At 44.9% G+C, this 17,871-nt stretch overlaps 1 protein-coding gene across 2 annotated transcripts in view; it reads left to right on the top strand.

Moving 5' to 3' along the window:
* TOX2 (TOX high mobility group box family member 2) overlaps positions 1-17,871 on the top strand; it is a 144,648-nt gene that overhangs the window by 79,386 nt on the left and 47,391 nt on the right. For both annotated transcript variants that reach the window (XM_047771053.1, XM_047771054.1), the window contains exon 3: positions 12,616-12,861. In XM_047771053.1, the coding sequence (XP_047627009.1) occupies positions 12,616-12,861 (246 nt within the window). The remainder of the gene's footprint in view (positions 1-12,615; positions 12,862-17,871) is intronic.

Here is a 17,871-nt window from a genome sequence, read left to right as displayed (position 1 = left end):
TTATCATTCTACATAAAAGTTTATGTCTGTCATTTCTTCTTAGTGGATTGTGTCATTTGTCAACTTAAGTGTTCCTCTTGGTCTCTTTAATGCTTTTTGCCTCGAATTGTACTTAATTTGTTATTAATTTTGCCACTTCTGCTTTTTATTTGCCTGATATATCTGCTTAGTTTTAACCTTCCATGTCATTTTATTTTAGGCATGCCTATTATAAATGTCATGTGCGGGATTCATTTATTTTAATAAAAATATTAATTTTTTATCTTTTAATAAAGGGATTGAAATCGTTCATATTTATTGTGATTACTAATATTTAGTCTTAATACTGTCATTTTATGAAGGTTCTTTACTTTTCATGTTTCATTCCTGTTTTCTTTTCAGATTTTTGTTAGATTAATCAGGTTCTATTTTCTTTTCCATTTGTTTTTGTGGTTCCTCCAATGGTGTGAAATTTCTGCTTTCCTTTAAAATTATAATAAATTGCTAATAAATGAATTCAGCAAAGTTTCAGGGTGCAAGATCAATATTTAAAAATCAGTTGTGTTTTTGGAGTTCCCGTCGTGGAGCAGTGGTTAAAGAATCCGACTAAGAACCATGAGGTTGCGGGTTCGGTCCCTGCCCTTGCTCAGTGGGTTAACGATCTGGCGTTGCCGTGAGCTGTGGTGTAGGTTGCAGACGCGGCTCGGATCCCGCGTTGCTGTGGCTCTGGCGTAGGCCGGTGGCTACAGCTCCGATTCAACCCCTAGCCTGGGAACCTCCATATGCCGTGGGAGCGGCCCAAGAAATAGCAACAACAACAACAACAACAACAAAAAGACAAAAGACAAAAAAAAAATCAGTTGTGTTTTTATATACCAGCAACAAACAATCCAAAAAGGAAACCAAGAAAACAATTTCATATGTAATAGCATCCAAAAGAATAAAATATTTAGGAATAAATCTAGCCAAGAAGCTGAAAGACTTAAACACTGAAAACTACAAAACATTGCTGAAAGAAATGAATGAAGATGGAGTTCTCTTGTGGTGCAGCAGGTTAAGGATCTGATGTAGTCACTGCAGTGGCTTGGGTTGCTACTGTGGCATGGGTTCGATCCTTGGCCCAGGAATTTCCACATGCCATGGGTGGGGCCAAAATAAATAAATAAATAAATTGAAGGAGATTTAATAAATGGGAAAGACATCCTCTGTTTATGAATTGGAAATCTCAGTTTTGGTAAGATTGCAATACTACCCAGGCCATCTGCATATGCAGTGCAATCCCTATCAAGTTTCCACTGACCTTTTAAGGAAGAAATGGAATAGATCCTCAAATTCATATGAAATTCCAGTGGCTCCTGAGTACCCACAGCAGTCTTGCAAAAGAAGAGCAAGGTTGGACAACACGTCCCAATTTCTACGAAAGCACAATAGTCAGAACAGTGTGGTTCTAGTATGAGGATGGACATATAGACCAATGGAATAGAAATAGGAGTCCAGAAATCAACTACAGCTTTTCCCTAAGGTCAGTGGCTTTTCACTAAGGGTGTCAAAACCAGTCAATGGAGAAAGAACAGTCTCTTCACCAAATATTGCTCAGAAAGCTGGATAGCCACACATGAAATAGTGAAGTTGAACTCTACCTCATGCCATATACAAAAGTTATTTCAAAGCAGATCCATGGCCTAAGTCTCAGGGCTAAAACCATAAAATTGTTAGGAGAAAACATAGAAGTCACTCTTCATGACCTTGGTTTGGCTGTGGATTCTTAGGTAGGACATCAAAAGCATGAGCAACCAAAGAAAAAATAGATGAACTGGACTCCATGAAAATGAAAACTTCTATGTATCAAAGGACATTACCAAGAAAGTGGAAAAATAGCCCACCAAATGGGAGATCATCTATCTTATATAAGTGTCTAAAGTCTAGAATATGTAAAGAACTCCTACAATATTACAACAGAAAGACAATCTAATTTGAAAATGGGTAAAAGACTTAAGATATTTCTCCAAAGCAGATATGCAAAAGGCCAAAAAAACACATGAAAAGCTACTCAATATTATTAGTCATTAGGAAAATATGAGTCAAAACTATTCTAAGATACCATTTCACACCCACTAGGATGGCTATAATAAAAATAATGGCGTAGATGTAGAGAAATTGGAACCATCGTACATGGCTGGTGGAAATGTAAAATTTGCAGCCACTGTGGAAAATAGTTTGACAGTTCCTCAGTAAGTTAAACATAGAATTGTCACATGACCTAGCAGTTCCACTCCTAGCTATAGACCCACAAGAACTGCAGACAGACCCTGACAAATATATGTCCACACTTATTCATAGTGGCACTCTTCACAATAGCCAGAAGATGGAAACTTCCCATTCACTGGATGAACAAATAAGAGATTGGGTATATACATGGAATATTATTCAGCAATAAAAAGGAATGAATTACTGATATATGCTACATTGTGGATGAACCTCAAAAACATTACGCTAAGTGAAAGAAGCATGTAAGGTCACATATTGCATGGTTCCATCTATATAAAACTATCCAGAATAGGTGAATCCATAGTGATAGAACACAGATTGCAGTTACCAGGGGTTGGGGCCAGGGAATAGGTATGGGCTTAATGGGTATGGGGTTTTTCTTTCTTAAGTAGTGGAAATGTTTTGAAATTAGAGAGCTGTGGTGGTTGCAAAACATTGTGAATGTACTAAATGTCACTCAAATGGTAATTTTGAAACAATTATGTTTCGTGAATTTCACCTCAATAAATTTTTTAAATTATACCAAACTATTTAAACTTATATTTTCCTTACAATATAGATAACTAATCAGTATATGTAATCTGCTCTAAGGATGGCATAGCTTCTAGCAAAATGCTCTAGATTTTTAGTTTGTGATCATTATTAATTTTATAGTTCTATCCTGCACCTCTTCTATTTTAGGAACCCTTATGAAATAGTCACATTAAATCTTGCAGCCACCTTATCAAAGCTATTTGGAATTAATATAAATTGTAGTCATTTTTCACCTCACCACTCCTTTTAGAATCTCTTTCTTGGCTCTCTTTTTGTTCTCTAGTTTTGAGCTTTGATCATAAAGGGTTATTTAAAATGTGTGTGTGTGTGTGTGTGTGTGTGTTACTTCCTACGGTTGAATTTCTGATTCACTTGTCATTTTATTTTATTATTCTGATAATTTCATGGCACATAAGCTCATCACTGCAACAGGCTTCTGGCCCATTGGTTGTTCTTACATTCCTTCCTCTCCATCCCTTATTCAAGGTCCAGAGGCCACCCCCTTGCCTGTTTATTTCCCTCCCTCAAGGAGTCATTGGCCTTGATGTTTAATTAAGATCTTCCCTCCTAGGAATTCCAGGAGAAGGCTTACCCTCCTTTGACCCAAAGTCAAGTTACAAAAGATTGTTCGGATCCATCTAGTATTCTTCCCTTCCTGGAAATTGGTGCATGAAAAACCTGACAGTCTCCTTCTGGATGCTCCTTCTTCCCCAGCCACATTGCTTTGCTCTGAGTTTTCATTCTTTAGTTGATGTGGAAAGAAAAGCACAAATGGATGAACTGAGGAACAAGTGATGCTGGCAGCCTCCTAACACATCTCTGTGCGTGGTAGATACCGAATGTTGGTAAACCCCTACCTCCCAGCCGTGCCACTTGCCTCTTCCTCCCACTCCCACTTGCTCCCCACAAATGACAGTCAGTTACAGTTTTTCATGCTCCAGTTCTGGGAAGGGAGGAATCCTGGACTGATTCAGACAACCTATGTCTTACCCTTGCAACAGAAAAGACTTCTTAGAAGGGGGATTCTTCATTTTCTTACCACATTTGATGAGTAGTTCATTTGTTCATTCATTCATTCATTCATTTATCAAATACTTTTTTTTTTATGGCTGTACCCACAGCATATGGAAATTCCTGGGCCAGGGGTTGAATCCAAGCCATAGCTGCAGCAATGCCAGATCTTTTAACCCAGTGCACCAGGCCAGGGACTGAACCTACACCTTGGCTGTGACCTGAGCCACTGCAGTCAGATTCTTACCTCACTACACCACAGCAGGAACTCCCAGTCATCAAATTCTATTTGAGCGCTCATTATATACTGGGCACTGATGAAGAAACTGGGAGCATCCACAGTAAACAAAACTGATGGCTGTTTCCTCCTCCATGGAGCTGACATTCTAGTGAGGTGAGACAAGTAATCATAAGCAAATAAATTGGTAAACTGTATAGGATATTGGAAAGTAATAAGTGAGAAAACAATAGAGTATGGCTGATGGTTTGTGACTTTAAATCGAGCAGTGAGAATAAACCTTATTGAGAAGCAATGTTTGAGTAAAGATGGGGAGTGGGGAGGTGAAGGAATGAGCCGTGTGAATATTTGAGAATCTTCTAGAGAAAGGGAATAGCCAGTGCAAAGGCTCTGAGGCAGAGTCATGCCCAGTATGGCTAAACTGGCATGAATAAGGATAATAGTAGGAGGTGATGTCAAGGAGGTAAAGAGATGTAGGTGGGAGTTGGGAGCTAGACCACGGAGTCCTTATAAGGACCTTGTTCTTATTTGAGTGTGAAGGGGACTGTCAGAGGGTGGTGAGCAGAGGACTGACGTGACCTTACATTTTAATGGCTGAATTCTGGCTCCTGAGTGAGAATAGGTCATAGCAAGGGTGGAGGCAAGGAAACCAGACAGGAGTCTGCTGTATCCTCCAGCATAAAGAGGGTGATGGCTTTGACCATAGTGGTTCCATCTTGTACCTGTTCTGAAGGTGGGGCCATTAGGATTTCCTGACAGATTTGGTGTAGGACACCAGAGAAAGAGGGGAGCCAAGGAATGTTAAGTTGCATATGTCTATTAAAAATCTAAACAAGGGGAATTCTCCTTGTGGCTCAGTGATTAACGAACCCGACTAGCATCCATGAGGACGCGGGTTCGATCCCTGGCCTCGCTCAGTGGGGTAAGGATCCAGCATTGCCGTGAGCTGTGATGTAGGTTGCAGACGAGGCTCAGATCCCACATTGCTGTGGCTGTGGCGTGTGCTGGCGGCTACAGCTCCAATTCGACCCCTCGCTTGGGATCTTCCATATGCTGCGGGTGTGGCCCTAAAAAGACAAAAAAAAAAAAAAATCCAAACAAGGGTGTCAAATAACCATGGGCTCCATGAATCTTTAGTTCAGGAGAGAGGTCTAGGCTGGACATATGAGTTGGGGAGTCAGCAGCCTGTAGATGGTATTTAAGCCATGAACCTGGATGAGCTCCTCCAAGAGTGAGTATGTTTAGAAAGGAGGTCTGAGCTCTGAGCTCTGTGGCATCCTTAGTAGGTTGGGGCAAAGAAGGCGGACCAGCAAATATGGAGAAGAAATGGCCTCAGATTTAGGAAGACTAACCTCTTTGCTGTCCTAGAAGCTTTAGAAGAGACTTATTCCCAGGAGAAAGGAGGTGACCGAGTATGTCAGATGCTGGGGAGAAGTGGGGACTGAGATGGGACCACTGGGCTTGGTAACATGGCCATTGTTGGCAACCCTGCTGAACAGTTTTGATGGATCATGGGATGGAAATGTGATTGGAGGGGGGTTGAGAGAGGCTGGGTGAATAGGAAGAAGCAGCTCGTTGCAGAAGTTTCTCTGTAAGGTTCTGCTAGTAGTTTTAGCTCCTGGAGCTCTTAAAACTTAGACTCTCTATATTCTCATGGGGACACTGGTGCTAGAGAGCAAGTCAGGCATCACTCAAGTGACCCATCTCTTACTTAGAGGCAGTGAGAAACATGAGCCTTGAAGAAGTCTCTGACCCAGTGTGGGAAAATGATGGATTCAGAGTCACAAGACCTGAAATCCCAACCAAGACTTACTAGCCATGTGACACGTCCATTCTCTCAGCTTTATCCTCTTCACCTGCAGAATGGAGGGAACAGTCACTTTGCAGAACTCACACGGATTAAATGGAGAAGGAGTGTGGCAAGGTCTGGTCCAGCAGCTGGCAGATGCTATGAATCCGTGGCAGGCAGGGCTGCTATTCAGGTGTCATGCATTTAGCATTTAATTGCATTCGGAGGAGGATGTACGTGTTTGCATATTTAGTTATTTTTAAGTGTGTTAATTGCCTCTTTAAATGGATTGTCATAATTGTGTGATTCCAATATTTTGATACAACATATGCTTATTTTTGCAAAAGGCTTTTGGTCGCTTGGGCTGCTTCCAGTGTGTTCAGGCTTTTAAATGAAAGGTATGGAGTCGGGAGTTCCTGTCATGGCACAGTGGAGACGAATCTGACTAAGAACCCGAGGTTGTGGGTTCGATCTCTGGCCTCGCTTAGCGGGTTAAGGATCCGACGTTGCCGTGAGCTGTGGTGTAGGTTGCAGCCACCACTCGGATCCTGTGTTGCTGTGGCTGTGGTGTAGGCCGGCAGCTGTAGCTCCGATTTGACCCCTAGCCTGGGAACCTCCACATGCCATGGGTGCGGCCCTGAAAAAAAGAAAGAGAAAGGAAGGAAGGAAGGAAGAAAGGAAAGAAAGAAAAGAAAGAAAGAGAGACAAAGAAAGAAAGAAAAGGATGGTATGGAGTCATGCAGTCATTTGGCATTCACTGTCACATGCCGTGTGACAGCACCTGTTGTGGGTATGGGGAGTAGACAGGAAAGCAGTGGTCCACGGCCATAAATAGTGGGGGCAGAGGGACTTCCGGTCTGTCAGAAGGGACAGATGTGGAAACACCAGGTGAGGTGTAAACCCAAAGCATGCTGCATCCCCTATTTCATGTGCTCACTCATCACTCGTATTGAGCACCTACTGTGTGCCAGGCACTGGTGACAAGACAGCCTTAGCCCCTGCCCTCATGGAGCCTCAGGTGTAGGGGGAGGGAACGCAGGCTAAAGGTGAGGAAAGAGTCACAAATCATTGCGGGTGACAACGATACTATGGGGAGCACATACAAGGGGCTGAAGAAGGCCAATGGGAGGAAGGCGGTCTTGCTGTAGGATGGGTGGGGACGGGGGGCAGGCTTCCTGCGACTCTGCTTTCCAGATGATATGGCACCTATGGCGGAGAGCCATCTAAAGGCATCAGGCCCTATCCCATCTCAGTGGTCAGGCTGAAGGCAGACATCACCCCGTGATGCACAGACCTGTGGTAGGAGGAGTTAGGAACCTTCATGGTGGGGAAAAGAGTGAGGATACTGTGCACAGAGCTGCTGCTGTTCCTTTGCGCTGTGTCCCCGGGGAAGTTCCTTCATGTCTCTGAAACTCCCGGCAAGGCCAATAGCAACTGTCGCCGAGAGGGCTGGCTCTGTGCTAGGCAGTGTCCTGAGAAGTGTACAGGCATTGATGCATTTACTCTTTACAGCAACTCTGTAATACATCCTGTTATTACCCTCTTTCCACATACGAGGAAAATGAGGCACAGAGAGGCTAAGTAGCCTGCCCGAAGTCACACAGCTAGTATGTGGCAGAGCCAGAATTCAAACCCAGGCCCCCTGGCCCTTATCCACTTAGACCCCACTGACTCCTTTGCAATAGGGGCAGTAACGGCCACCTCCAGGACAGTTACGAAGGTTGAGTGAAATGCACGCTAATGGCATCTGCCTTAGGACCTGGCTCAGTCATTCATTCAACTAATTATTTCTGAGCTCTTTCTTTGGGCCAGATTCTGGAAAGCAAGACATACAAGGACTGTCCTGGCAGAATTCACATTAAACATTAAACAGTTATACAAGAAATTAGTTAACCGTATATTCACGGAGTACATCCAAGGAGAAATGCAAGGTGATCTACTCTAGAGAGTGTCAGGGAAGACATTGAAACCAAACCTATGGCCGAGGGATGAAGGGATGGGCCAGATGCAGGGGGAGTGTATGGCGGGCAAAGCATTCCAGCAGAGGGAGCAGATGAGGTGAGGGCCTGGAAGGCAGGAAAGGTCCCTGTGGCTAGAGGGGTGATGGCAGCCAGGCTGTGTCAAGACTTCCAGGCCGTGTTTGGGACTGTGGACTTTATTGTAGGACCGTGGAGAGCCAGCAGAGCAGAGTAAGCACAGGAGTTATGTGGTGAGCTGATCATCTTTTCTAGAGGCCCCTCTGGCTGCATGAAAGGAATGGATTGATGGGGTCCAGAGTGGGCTGTGGGAGACCAGTAAGGAGGCTGTGCAGTTCCCCAGGTAAGAGATGCTGGCAACCTGGACCAGGATTGTGGCAGTGGGAATGGAGAGAAATGGACAGATTTAAAAAATGTTTCTGAGGGCTTTTATTGGATTTGAGGTGTGACCGAAGGTAAACGCCAAATCGGTGCCTTTATTAACTGGATGGAGGACGAGGGAGACACAGGTATGGGGCCAGGTGAAGGGGCATCATGATTGCAGCTCTGCACGTGTTCACTCAGAGTTGCCTCTGAGACATCAAGTGGGACTATTGAGTGGGCATTTAGATGCTTAGACCTGGAGCTCAGAGGAGTGACCAAAATTGGAGATGGAGATGTGGCATCTAGATGGGGGTTGTACTAGCCAGGTGCCAGGCACAGAAGGGCATGGAGTACTTTTCTCTCCAGCCATTTCTGATTTTTTTTTTTTGTCTTTTTGCTATTTCTTGGGCCGCTCCCGCGGCATATGGAGATTCCCAGGCTAGGGGTCCAATCGGAGCTGCAGCCACCAGCCTACACCAGAGCCACAGCAACGCGGGATCCGAGCCGCGTCTGCAACCTACACCACAGCTCACGGCAACGCTGGATTGTCAACCCACTGAGCAAGGGCAGGGACCAAACCTCATGGTTCCTAGTCGGATTCGTTAACCACTGCGCCACGACGGGAACTCCCATTTCTGATTTTGAGGGGTACTCCTACCCTTCCCTGTCCTGCTCTCTACAGCAAATCGTACACCACAAAATTATACCATTCGATTTTTGGGTACCTTGTCTTAGAAGAGATGCACTGAAAGGTGAAGTTACATTAACGCCCATTTATATGCACCAAAATGCATCAAAATGCAATCTTAAAAGCATTTTTATCACCCTCGGGTGCCATGTTAAGATGTTTGGAGGGAGCTCTCTATTTCTCTCTCTCTTTTCAGTAGAGAGGTACCAGTTTTTAAGCAGCAGATGCTCAGGATGTATTTATTTCGAGAATGGGCACTGAGAGCAGATTGGACAGAGATGCAAAGAGGAAGACTGATGCCTGGAGGGTCCTTTAAAGAAGTTGCTACTGTCCCAGCAGCAGGCGAAGAGGTGGTTCTGACACAGTTACCTCCTGGTTGTAATCTAGCCTCGAGATCTTGATTTTCTGATCTGTGAACTAGAGAAAAATACATGACTCTTAAAAATTCGAGATTTATGTGTCAATTATATCTTGATAAAGCTGGAAAAAAATAGTTCAGGGAAGACCTCCCTTGGGACTTAGGAAAATGTACATGTCAAGGTAGACACCTGGAGAATAAGGGTGTCAACTTACAACAAGGTAGACCTCTCTGGGGAATTAGAGAGCCATCCCAGGTCAGTTTAGACAGACTTGGAGAATTAGGGAGATCACAGGTGATGCACATTTGTAAGTGGGGAGATGTAGGAGGTCATTATAGACACAGCTGGGATATTGAAGACACCTACTAGTTCTATGCTACACACCTAGGAAATTGTGGAGAAAAAAATAGAGATGCTGTGCATATTAGACACCCAGCACTGGAGTTCCCGTTGTGGTTCAGTGGGTTAAGGACTTGATCCTGTCTCCATGAGGATGCAGATTCTATCCCTCGCTGTGCTCAGTGGGTTAAAGATCCAGCATTGCCGCAGCTGTGGTGTAGGCCGCAGAGGAGGCTCAGATCCGATGCTGCTGTGGCTGTGGCATAGACCTCAGCTGCAGTTCTGATTCAGCCCCTAGCTTGGGAACTTCCATATGCCGCAGGTGCAGCCGTAAAAAGAAAAAAGAAAAGAAAAAGTTCTTGATGAACAAGAAACCAGGCTGAGGTCACTTATCCAAAGTGAATATTTAAATGAAGAAGTCCACATTTTCTCCCTTAATCTGATATATTGTACTTCAAAATCAGCTAGAGGTCAGGTTAAGGAAAAGCTATTGGCAGCCTTAAAACAATAATATTAATAATAACGCTAATGAAGTCAATAATTAAATAAAACACCCCACATATAATTGGTGATCAGGAACTAGTAGTGGGGGTTATACTCCAGGAAAGAGACAGTGAGGGAGAGGGCTGAGCTGGGATCCTGTGTAAGAAAACGTGCTTCTGATCTTCACCTTTTAGAGGGAGGAGTTACTTTCCCAAGCTCATCGATAACAAGGCTGGACCAAAGCCCATTTCTTGATGCCCAAGCCCCCAGTTGGGCCATTAGCTGGCACACTGCCTCTAAGGATGGTTAGGACCCGGTGGCTCAGGGTTCGTGTCACAGACTAGAAGATGTTGCCTTCCTTTGCAGACAGTGTAAATTAGGGGAGGAGGGAGTGAGACCTTTGTCTAACTGTGTGACTTTGGGCAAGTAAATTCCCCTCTCCACGCCTTAGTTTCTGTATCTGTAAAACGGGCATATACAGAACCTCCTTTGCAAGGGTGTTTTAGTAATTAAATACATTAAATATTTGTAAAGTACTTACACCTGGCACATACTGTATGCTCAATAGATGTTAGATATTTATATTCCCTGATTGAGAAAAATACTCAAGGAAATTGTTTTCAGCAGAGCTGAGACCAGCCAGAACCTGGTTTCCTCTCAGGTATCAAGCGTGACCAGGACAAACAGCCTTCCTTGGGTCGTCTCTCCTGCTCCTTCTGTTACTCCCAGGCACCAGCTTAAGACTCCCATTGAATTGGATTGAAATCATTGAATTCATTGATTGATGAGCCAATATGTGCACTTAGCCATGGAGGTCGAGAAATGAATGAGTCCATCCTCCCTCCCCCTTTGTGCAATGTGGACCTGAGCCCAGAGGGAGGGCGATGACAGGCTAAGATCATGCCGTAAGAAAGATGTACCTTTGGGTTTAAGCATGCAGAGCAGTGAGGCAGGAGTCGGTCCCCAAACCCATGAGCTTGGTTCAGCTCTTGGAAGCAACTACTTGTGATGGGAAGGAACCAGATCGTGGGGGTCAGAAGACTGGGTCCTATTCCCAATGGCTCCGAATGCCCTTGGCCACCAACAGGGTCACTTCTTCCTGGACTGCAGTTTGCTTATCTGTGAAATAATCTCATAACAGCCCTACAGAGGGAGCTAGTGAGCAAGAGGTGGCTCGGGCTCTGGGTCCAAGGCGTGGGCATGACATGAGTGTGGCAAGGCACTGTCCTCTCCAAGGAGCTTTCTGTGGCTATAAAGGTCAGTCTAGGGCTCTTCCCAGGAATTAAGTTGAGGTTCAAATCACAGGTGCCCAAGGAAAAAGGCATTGACACTAAGCAGGTATTTTAGTGATTCTCACCATAACTCCACTCACATCCTAGCCATCTTCACCCCTCAATGACCTCATCCAACAAATACTCACTGAGAGCCTACCCACCAAGAAGGCGGCATTGTATTTGGCTTCAGTGCACATGCTAGCTATTTTAATACACATACTTACCAAAGAACATAAGATTGTTAGATGTATTTCTTGTATGCTGTTGTGGTTTTGTGGGTTTTTTTCCTCTCGACACATGGTATACTATGACGGTTGTAAGATTTCCCGTCATATTCACCAGTATCTCTGGTGTCCTTCATCAGTTCTGGAATATTCCCAACCATCATCTCTTCACTTATTCCTCTGCCTCATTCTCACTCTTCTCCCTCCAGAATGCTGATTGAACAGAGGTCTATTAAACACCCTGGCTTTGTCTTCTGGGTCTGGAAACTTCTCTTTCATGTTTTCTCACATCAGTCTTGCAGTTTATACATGTCTCTTCTCCTAGTCTAATCTCTCGCAGAGTGTAGGAAAGGAGGAATGGTTCCACAGGCTAACATAACCTTGGTACTAAAACCCAACAAGGGCAGTGTGGAAAAGGAAAATTCTAGGTCAATCCTAGATGCAGAAATCCTAAAGAAAACAACAGCGATCAAAATCCAATAATGTGGCGTTTCCTTGTGGTGCAGTGCGTGAAGGACCCAGTGTTGTCACTGCAGCAGCCCAGATCACTGCTATGGCGTGGGTTCGATTCCTGGCCCAGGAACCTCCACCTGCTGTGGGCATGGCCAAAGAAATCCAATGATGCATGAAAATAATAACATATCGTGACCAAGGAGGGTCCATTCCAGAAATGCAAGGTTGTTTTCGCATTAGAAAAACCAAGTGTAGCAATTTACCGTATTAACTGAATTAAAGGAGAAAAGCCCTTTGAGCTTGTCAGTAGATTTGGGAAAAGAAGTTCAATAAAATTAAAAATCGATGCATAATTGAAAGAAAAAGGAATGCCCGTACCCTGTTATAGAATACTTGTAAGAACCGACAGCAAACATCCTGCTTAGTGGTAAAATGTTGAGATACTTAAGATAAGGAAAAAACCAGGGTGTCCACGCTTACCATTTCTATTCAACATATATATATTCCTTTTATTATGTTATCTTCCATCACTGTTTATCCCAAGAGATTGGATATAGTTTCCTGTGCTGTACAGTAGGACCTCATGGCTTATCCGTTCGAAATGTAATAGTTACCACATGGCCTTTTGATGTTTTAGACCTACACCAGCCAGAACGAAAGCAACGAAGACTATGAGATCCCCCCAATAACACCTCCCAACCTCCCCGAGCCATCCCTCCTGCACCTGGGGGACCACGAAGCCGGCTACCATTCGCTGTGCCACAGCCTCGCACCCAACGGACTGCTCCCTGCTTACTCCTACCAGGCCATGGACCTCCCAGCCATCATGGTGTCCAACATGCTGGCCCAGGACAGCCACCTGCTGTCAGGCCAGCTGCCCACGGTGAGTCCCTGTTATCACCATGGTTCCTGCCAGTTACAGTGAGGAAGGAGGTGGGGGGGGGAGCGGAATGTCAGCGCCTTGACGAGGACCCTCTGCTCCTGGGCAGAGTCTGGGCTCAACCCCCAGGTCACTTGCGCGGGGGTTCTGCAGAATACGGGGGGTGGGCATGGAGGGAACTTGATGTCTGAAGCTCCGTTTGTAACATCTTGGTATTATTTGTTGTATTATTTTGAGTAGTGTAATCTCATCTTGACTTCTATTTTTAAAGGCTTTACTGAGATATTATAGTTCACCTACCATACACTGCACCTATTTGAAGTATATGATTCAGTAGCTTTTAGTATATTCACGGAGTTGTGTGATGATCAACACAACCTTCTGGAGTTCCCATCGTGGCGCAGTGGTTAAAGAATCCGACTGGGAACCATGAGGTCGAGGGTTCGGTCCCTGCCCTTGCTCAGTGGGTTAACGATCCGGCGTTGCCATGAGCTGTGGTGTAGGCTGCAGACGCGGCTCGGATCCTGCGTTGCTGTGGCTCTGGCGTAGGCCGGTGGCTACAGCTCCGATTCGACCCCTAGCCTGGGAACCTCCATATGCCGCGGGAGCGGCCCAAGAAATAGCAACAACAACAACAACAACAAAAAAGACAAAAAGACCAAAAAAAAAAAAAAAACACAACCTGCTTTAGAACCTTTTCATCACCCCCCAAAGAAAACCTTATACGCTTTAGCCATCATTCCTAAACCCCCCCACTATATCCTCCAGTCCTAGGCAACGACTAATCTACTTTCTCTATATATATTTTTTTTCTTCTTCTGTATATTTCATACAAATGGAATCACATTGTTTTTAAAACGTTGCATCTTGCTTAAGCTGGCAGGGAAGGGGATGATTACCGAGTTATCAGGATAGATGGGAATTTGGCGGGCAGACCAGGGCAGGAAAGGACCTTTCAGGCTGGGAGGATACCACGGACAAAAGCAGGAGGCAGAAGAGCTCATGTGCTTAGGAGTGGCATGTAGTTCATTCCTTTTATTGAGCTGGAGAGAAAAGATGTGGAGCCCCATAGGGAGAGAGGAGGTGAAAGAGCTAGCAGGGCCTGGATCATAAAGGTCCTGAATCCCACACTACGGAAATGTATGATTTTTCAGCATGAATGGCTGGTTTGAACAATCAAGACCTGTAGAAAATCAGTAGAGAACTTTTTGTATAATGGGAAACTCTCCTTAAGTGATTCTAATACTTTCCCTGAACAACGTGATGTGTGTTTATATTTGCCTTGTCCTTCACACTTAATGTTATATGCTAGTCACAGCTCTTAAGCTCCTTCCTCATTGACAGGACTCAAACTCAAGCTGACTCCAAAAAAGACAGAAATATCTAGGGTGGACAGAGGGTTTCAGGCATGGCTGGATCTAGGAACTCCAGCAGTATCATTAGTATCATCTGCACAGCAAGCATGATGGCTGCTGGCACCCAACATCTTCCCTGTCTCTGGCAGATGACAGTTCAGGTCTTCCAGGGAGGACCGTGACAGATCCAACCACTGTGTTCAGGAGGGAGCAGTCCTTGATTTTGTCATTAAACACACCTGTGGCAGGGGAGGAAGGGCCACTGAATTGATGACATGATGTTGGAAGGAGGCCGCTCAGAGGCCACAGCCAAATTTGTGGCCCAATTCAGGCAGATGCCTGGGACCTTCAGGCATACAGTATATAGTCTAGCAGTCTTGACTGTATTTTATTTATTTATTGTTATTACGGTCTCTTATTGCCACCAAATCTCCTTGCTTAAAACAAACAAACAAACAAACAAAAAACAAACAACCTGGGAGCTGTGGCTCAGTGAGTTACGAACCCAATTAGTATCCATGAGGATGCAGCCTCCTCAGTGGGTTATGGATCCAGCATTGCCGTGAACTGAGGTGTAGGTCATAGGCACAGCTCGGATCTGGGGTTGCTGCGGCTGTGGCCTAGGCTAGCGGCTGCAGCTCCAGCTCGACCCCTAGCCTGGGAACTTCCACATGCCACAGGTGCAGCCCTAAAAAGCAAAAACAAAATGAAAAAAAAAAAAAGCCTGGTATACTCTTCGTATTGTTGAGAGCCACATCACTTTTGGTTTTTTGAAGCCAGGGGAGACCCAAAAGGAGAGGAGAGAGGGAGGGAGGGGGCAAGCCAACTCCAGGATCTGACTAAAGTGCTCAGTGGAAATTGACGCTCCATTTCTTGTGGAATGAGCCCATCAATAATGCAGGTCCTCCGCTTCCTCCTCTCTCTCTAAGAGCCCTGTGGTTTTAATTCCACGTTGTTGGAATGCTTATACCTTAGCTGCCTGCCCAGCCAATTTCCTGACAAAAACTTCACGACTCCAGGCCTTCCTGGTTTCGGGATTCATGGTAACACGGCCAAGGGCAGGGCCCGGCAGATGCCTCTGGTGTGTGCCCCGGGGAGGGGCCGTGTGTCTGGCTGCGGTTCTGGGCCCCAGTGCCATTGGCCTGTGATGCTGGGGGTGAGTGGAGAGTGCGGGGTAGTGGTGAGAGTACGGGCACCGGCGTCCCAAGACCCGTGTTGGATCCTGGTTACCCCTCCTGAGCTTCAGTCCCCTGGTCTTGGAATCATAGTAGTGCCCACCTCCAGACTGCGGTGATGTGTATCGGAGATAATGTATGTAAAGTCTTAGCAAATGTCTGGCAGAGAGTAAACAATCAGGGCATATTTGCTATTGTTATTTTTAGTAATAATGAATTCCCTGTGTAACTCAGTGGGCAGTGTTTTCCCGTAAGTCTCATTTACCTAAAGAAACAGACTGTGGATCCTTGCAGGTACCTTGGTTGGGGCACCTGGTTAGAATAGTTCTGATAATGACAAGGGATGCTCTCTGTTTATCAAAGATGACCCCCGATTGCTCCTCCTAGGAAATGTTTTTGTTGGGCCCGGTCCAAATAGGCACTTTGCAGTCGTTTTCCAGATTTCTTTAAAACTAGCTCATGTTTAAGATGCTTGGCAAATTCAGATAGCTTTAATTCTTCCATTAGTGAGAGTTTTCAAGGGTTCACTGGGTTTTATATTCCCTTGTTATGCAATGAAAGATAAGCCAAACCAATTTACCCAGCGGAGGGCAGACAGACCAAGTAGGAAACCAAGTAAGAATGGGTCCGTCCATTGGGACCCTGTGGTAGAAAGAAACAAAGCACCTTAGAGACAGTTGTTTTATTTATTTTTTAAATTTTTTATTAAAGTATAATTAATTTACAATGTTCTGTCAATTTCTACTGTAGAGCAAAGTGACCCAGTCATACATGTATATATATATATATATATATATATACACACATTCTTTTTCTCGTATTATCTTCCATCATGGTCTATCAGAAGAGATACATAGTTCCCTGTGCTGTACAGCAGGACCTCACTGCTTATCCATTCTAAGTGTACTAGTTTGCATCTGCTAACGCCAAACTCCCCATCCATCTCACTCCCTCCCCTCTCCCCCCTGGCAACCAAGTCTGTTCTCAATGTCTGTGAGTCTGTGTCTGTTCTGTAGATAGGTTCATCTGTGCCATATTTCAGATTCCACATGTAAGTGATATCATATGGTATTTGTTTTTCTCTTTCTAACTTATTTTACTTAGTATGAGAATGTCTAGTTTCATTCCTGTTGCTGAGAATGGCATTATCTCATTCTTTTTTATGGCTGAGTAGTATTCCATTGTGAATATGTACCACATCTTCTTAATCCAGTCACCTGTTGGACATTTAGGTTGTTTCCATGTCTTGGCTGTTGTGAATAGTGCTGCTATGAATATATGAGTGCATGTATCTTTTTGTTTGGATATATGCCCAGGAGTGGGATTGCTGGGTCCTATGGTAGTTCTGTTTTCAGTTTTCTGAGGAACCTCCGTAGTCCCAATATACAGTCCCACCAGCAGTGTAGGAGGGTTCCCTTTTCTCCACACCCTCTCTAGCATTTGCTAATGATGGCCATTCTGGCTGGTATAAGATGATACCTCATTATAGTTTTGATTTGCATTTCTCTAATAATGAGTGATGTTGAGCATTTTTTCATGTGCCTGTTGGCCATCCATATGTCTTCTTTGGAGAAATGGAAGACAGTTGTTTTAAACGTGTCTGGGCTGAAGCCTGAAGGTGTGTGTCTGTGTGTGTGGACATGCATGCTCTGTGGGTGATGCTGGAATCTGTGTCAGCACACCCTAGGTATTAAGCACCACGCAGGGGGCTTTACAAATGTTTTCTCACGTGATGCTCTCAAGTGAGGTGGGAATTACTGAAGTGAGGAAATGGGGGGCTTAGAGCAGGGGAATGACCATATTAGTTTCCTGTGGCTGCTCTAATAAATTCTCACAAACTCGGTGACTTAAAAATAGCAGACAGGTGTTCTCTAATAGCTCTGGAAGCTGGAGCTCTGAAATCTGTATCAAGGTGTCAGGAGGGGAGTTCCCATTGTGGCTGGTAGTTTATGTACTTTACGAATCCAAGTAGAATCCATGAGGATGCGGGTTCGATCCCTGGCCTCGCTCAGTGGGTCAGGGATCCAGCATTGCTGTGAGCTGTGGTGTAGGTCGCAGATGCAGCTTGGATCCGGAGTGGCTGTGGCTGAGGCCAGCGGCTATAGCTCCAGTTCAGCCCCTAACCTGGGAACTTCCACATGCTGTGAGTGCGGCCCTAAAAAGCAAAAAAAAAAAAAAAAAGTCAGGAGGGGTGAGCTTGCTCTGGGGACTCTGGGGAAGGATCCATCTGGTTCTCCCAACTTCTTGTGGGAACCGTCTGTCCTTGGCTCTTGGCTGCATCACCCCAGTCTCTGCCCATCATCATGTTGCCTCCTCTTCTTCCAGTGACCTCTCCCTCTGCCTTTCTTATCAGAACACTTGTGATGGCACTAGGGCATTGAGAGATACTCTAGGATAATCTCCCCATCCCAATGGCCTTAACTTAATCATACCCGCCAAGCCTCTTTTTCCCACATACAGTAACATTTACAGGTTTTAGGGAG

This window comes from Phacochoerus africanus, chromosome 3 (genome assembly GCF_016906955.1).
Source record: "Phacochoerus africanus isolate WHEZ1 chromosome 3, ROS_Pafr_v1, whole genome shotgun sequence".
Lineage (NCBI taxonomy): Eukaryota > Metazoa > Chordata > Mammalia > Artiodactyla > Suidae > Phacochoerus > Phacochoerus africanus.
The sequence above is the reverse complement of the archived record's forward strand: the minus strand, read 5'-3'. Positions and strand labels throughout refer to the sequence as shown.